Source organism: Rhynchophorus ferrugineus, unplaced genomic scaffold (genome assembly GCF_030347505.1).
Source record: "Rhynchophorus ferrugineus isolate W39M unplaced genomic scaffold, kcgeb_rfMv2 rfM1, whole genome shotgun sequence".
Lineage (NCBI taxonomy): Eukaryota > Metazoa > Arthropoda > Insecta > Coleoptera > Curculionidae > Rhynchophorus > Rhynchophorus ferrugineus.
This window is the reverse complement of record NW_027472580.1, coordinates 96,162,642-96,166,985: the sequence shown is the minus strand read 5'-3', so window position 1 is coordinate 96,166,985 and position 4,344 is coordinate 96,162,642. Positions and strand designations below refer to the sequence as shown.

Below are 4,344 nucleotides of genomic sequence, written 5' to 3'. Positions count from 1 at the left end.
CAATGAGTTTGTTTTGTTAATTTTTTTATAAATTATAACGTTTAACAACTTTTAGTGACATAAGTTACAACTAACGGTGCACATTTGTTTCTGTTCGAAAGTAAGAGTAAAGGAGTTCGAAAAACAGAAATTGGAACTTCTGTCTGACTAAAATTCATTTGTTTTAATTAAACAATGAAGGAATAGGAAATAACTAAGTGATTTTCAAACATGAAACCTTTGTTAACATGTAGAGTTCCTAAGAAAATACCATTAAATTACACCAACAAGACTTCAAAATATGTTGACAGTTGTTTTATTTTGTGATAATTAACACAGTTCTACTTGAATTGTTTCCTTCGGTAATAACTATTTATTTACAGACATCGCAGTATCATTTCCAGGAAGTCCTCGTATTTGATGTTGATACTTCCAGAGTAATTCACGTCCCTGTTTTTGAACTCGTCGGTGAAACGTTGAATCTGGATGCAGGTGATGATGTATTGGTCCAGCGACATTTTCTTGGCTTTGGGGTTGTTCTTAGTGATGAGGAATCGGATGAACTCTGGGGAGAAGTTGATATCCATCTGTTTCAACGCGTAATCTAGCTCGTTCTCGTCCAGGAATCCCGACTTGTCGCGATCGTATGTGTTGAACGCGCTCAACCACTGACGGATGTAGTAGTATAGAGACTCGAACTCTTTTAGATCTAGCCCTCCGTTTTTATCCAAATCGAATAACCTGGTGAAAATAAGTGCTTCTGTAACAGTATGCGAGGAATTTGAAGTTTTAGTTACCTGACGACAAACTTGCAGGAAGAATCCGAAAAGTGTTTACCTTGAAAAACCTCGAAGGCGTGCTGCAGTTCTCTTGAGGTGATCCGACCCTCATTCTTCGTCTCCATGGTTTGGAACCACTTTTCCACTGCGGGGTGGACGTGATTTACACCACCGTTCATCATATGAGCTTTACGGTCATTTGCTTCTGTAAAAATCATAGACTTTATCGATTCCTGAACACCGCTGATGCCGATAACGTACCGCGAAGGATCTCCGAAAGGAACATCTTCCGTTTCTCTTCCACCGGGACGTATTTATAGCTGCAGCACGACTTATCCGGAGTCCCGTCCGAAACGGGCATTGAATAGTCGCAAGATTGAACAGACGGAACGTGGTGGTTACTGATATCTTCGTCTCCCCTGTGTCTTTCTTGCGTCATGTTTATTTCGATTTTTGGTTTTCTTTTGATGGATATGACAGTGAATTTTGAATGACATCTGATGAAGGCGTATGTCAATTTGTGAAGCTGACTGATACTTACAAACATGAAAAATAGTTTAATTTTTTTCTTACAGGTATGGAGACGTAACAAAATAAATGGGGAATTAATTTTTTACACTATTTTCATATTGTTGGGATTCATTAATAATCGACAATTCCTAAAATTTCTGAGATTGAAAAAAAACGCTATCCCGGAATTTTTTTAAAATTAATCTGGTAGAACTTTAACAATCTACTCGTGGACAATAAGTATTATTATACTATTTCCGTTATACAATGACTATCCTGGCATGTCAATTGCTTCAGTTCGTGATCTGATGTACAAATTTATAATCTAAATGTTATTCTATATATTATTCTAACTTATTCTAAAATCTATTTTAACTTATTCTAAATAATATTGTATCTCACTCTATGTGTCCACTAATTAGTTCGTATAGTAGTATGCGTTTGAGTCTACGCCTACGCACTTCACTGTAATCGCGCACATTTAACTGTTTGGCGAGTGCATCGGGATGCACCAATAGTTTTTCAGAGTACTTTACACTAACACTTCGAATTACACTCGTTATGGGTTCTAAGGGGATATCGCGCAGAATTATTTTATTGGACACGTAATATGGGGCATCGATGATGCAAACACATTATTCTGGAACCTCTGGAGGATAGATTTGCTAGTAGTACACCACAATTCAATACCATAGGCCTAACTATTGAGGTATACAGCAAAACGTTGTTATCTAATGATAATTTAGATTTACACCCTATCAGCCAATACATTTGGTTTAGTTTAAGCTCTAGCTGTTTACGTCTTGTCACTATATATTTTTTCCTTGTTAAATATCGATCAAAATACATTCCCAGATATCTAATGTTGTCTGTATGTGGGAGTTCACAATTATTCATTTTTACTGAGGAACATGTTGTTCTACAAAGGGTGAATGTCACATGGGTAGGTTTTTTCTCATTTGATTTGATACTCATACCTTTTTAGCTGCAATACGACTTAATTAAGATGAAGTTGGAGTTTTCCTGTGGTTGATATTGGATCCTCGTGTGATGATTCCAGAACATTAGTTTGTATTTCTTAACAAGCAATTGTAGAAGAGGCCCAAAAGAATTATAAATGCTTCATAGAAGCTTTATAATTATAGGCATTCAGTTCCTGAAATATTACATCAAGTTTGTTGTAAAGTATGTGACGAATGCGGTAAATTTTATACAGTGCTACGGTGGTAATATATGTGGACTAACCAACATATTTTATATTATGCAAGAACCCAATATCAACCTCAGAAATATCTTAATACATTCTAAATATGTATATATGCGTGTTATGTAATATGGTCCAGACTATCCGGCCATCTATTTTTCTAATTACTTAATTGGTGAGCGAGTGAGAGGGGTTGGGTTGGTCTGTTTTACCCTCAGTGTCACTTTGTATTGCCGTTCAACCAATCGCCTGTTTTCTTGAGTAAATCGGTTTTTAAGTAAAATAATATTTTCATATTTAAGTGACGTTGAGGCAAATGTAACATAGCTGAAGCCGTAAGGTCACAAAAGTTGTGCGAAAGTTGTTTGAGAATGAAAATGGCGCGAATAATGGTTTCCATATAATGTCTGAAAGATGGATGAGATGTATAGAATAAAATGCCCAATATGTTGAGTAAATAAATTGTTCCATCTTCTTGAATATGAATGTTTTTTTTTCGAAAAACGTAATGTAATTTATCTAGATTTTTTCATCTGATAATTAGATCTACATCTGTTTTCTCCAACTTTTCTTCTTTTTATAAAATTTGGATTAGATATTCACAAATTTTGCAAGATATGATCAAACTCTCGAGAACTTACTAAAAGTACTTCGAAAGGTTGTCACTGTATGCTTGCCAAATAAATGTTACGTTTACCGGTATCCGTATTTATTAATGAACGGGTATAACGTTTAGAGAAACTTCTAGTTTTCCCATTAAATAGATTGTTGCCCAATGAAATGTGAAAACAGATTTTTTATTTCAATTTATAATGTTCTCTCATGATTTACTTTCGCATTTTCACATCAAGCTCGCTGCATCATGACCCTTTGATGCCACACTCGGTAATTTATTTTACCCAAGGAAGTATTACTAGCTTTTAAAATCATTTGATTAAAGTAAAATAAACGTCGCAAATCACACTTACTCGTCTCAATACTCAATAAAATATTGACGACTGTCCTATTGACGGATATGTAATCTTACGATATCACTTTTATATTAGATAATTTCATATATGATACAATACTAAAAAGAATAACAGCTCAAGCAAATGCTTATGAATTGAGTTTTTCGTTTTTCTTTCCTTAAAGTTCTCAAAGACGTCGGAAAACTGATAAAAAAAGGTATTTGATGGTTGACCTGTTGACAAATGTCCAATTTTGCGATGTCATTTTGACATCAGACAATTTTATATATTTTTCTTGCTTAACATACCAAAGATGTCGGAACCCTGAGAAGGTCACGTGTGACAGGGAAGCGATCCGACCCATCTACGATCCACGAAGCGGATGATTTATAAGGTACACGCCAGCTCGATTCCATTCGACTAGTCACGGAGCCCATAATGAAAACATCTCATGGACAGATCGCTAGTCATTTCACCGCCTACTTCGTGACTTTTGACGCTGGCTTCGGGCCCGATGATGGATAGACTTGCGCCGGTCCCATGCATATTTATGCTCGGCCTATATACCGTCTTTAATTAGCATTTTGTTTGATCATTCTGAATCAATTTCTTGTGAGTGATTTTTTTCTTCGGCGTCTGCTCTCGTCTCCGCGCCGTCCACGGACGGCTGCCGCCGGACATTAATAGCGCCGCCGCCGCGCGGGGAGAAAATGGTTTTTGTTTTAGCGATGGACGGAGCGAGGACGTTTTTTGTGGCTCGTCCCTACCGCGAAATTAATGGATGCGCCTCGGACAAATGAAGATCGCGCCCGATCAGCATTCCGACCCGAAGTTATTTACATACTTACCTATATTGATTACAACTTAGATATAATAGATTACTTGAACATTATTTTATAATATGCTAGGAGTAAAGGAAAGT

General features: G+C 36.4%; 1 protein-coding gene across 1 annotated transcript; it reads right to left on the bottom strand.

Annotated features, from left to right (window-relative positions):
* Positions 1-288: 288 nt before the first annotated feature.
* Positions 289-1,270, bottom strand: LOC143194397 (sorcin-like). Its single transcript, XM_076401133.1, has 3 exons — positions 1,020-1,270; positions 777-963; positions 289-720 (listed from the first exon to the last, which is right to left on the bottom strand). The coding sequence occupies exons 1-3, from the start codon at positions 1,195-1,197 to the stop codon at positions 357-359; spliced, it is 729 nt and encodes a 242-aa protein (XP_076257248.1). The 5' UTR covers positions 1,198-1,270; the 3' UTR covers positions 289-356.
* Positions 1,271-4,344: the final 3,074 nt, after the last annotated feature.

Excerpts from the sequence above, each read along its gene's own strand:
- LOC143194397 (XM_076401133.1), bottom strand. The coding sequence starts at position 1,197 with ATGACGCAAGAAAGACACAGGGGAGACGAAGATATCAGTAACCACCAC. Across the intron at positions 964-1,019 it reads CCTTTCGGAGATCCTTCGCG|AAGCAAATGACCGTAAAGCT; the intron begins GTACGTTATCGG and ends TGATTTTTACAG. Across the intron at positions 721-776 it reads TCCTGCAAGTTTGTCGTCAG|GTTATTCGATTTGGATAAAA; the intron begins GTAACTAAAACT and ends TATTTTCACCAG.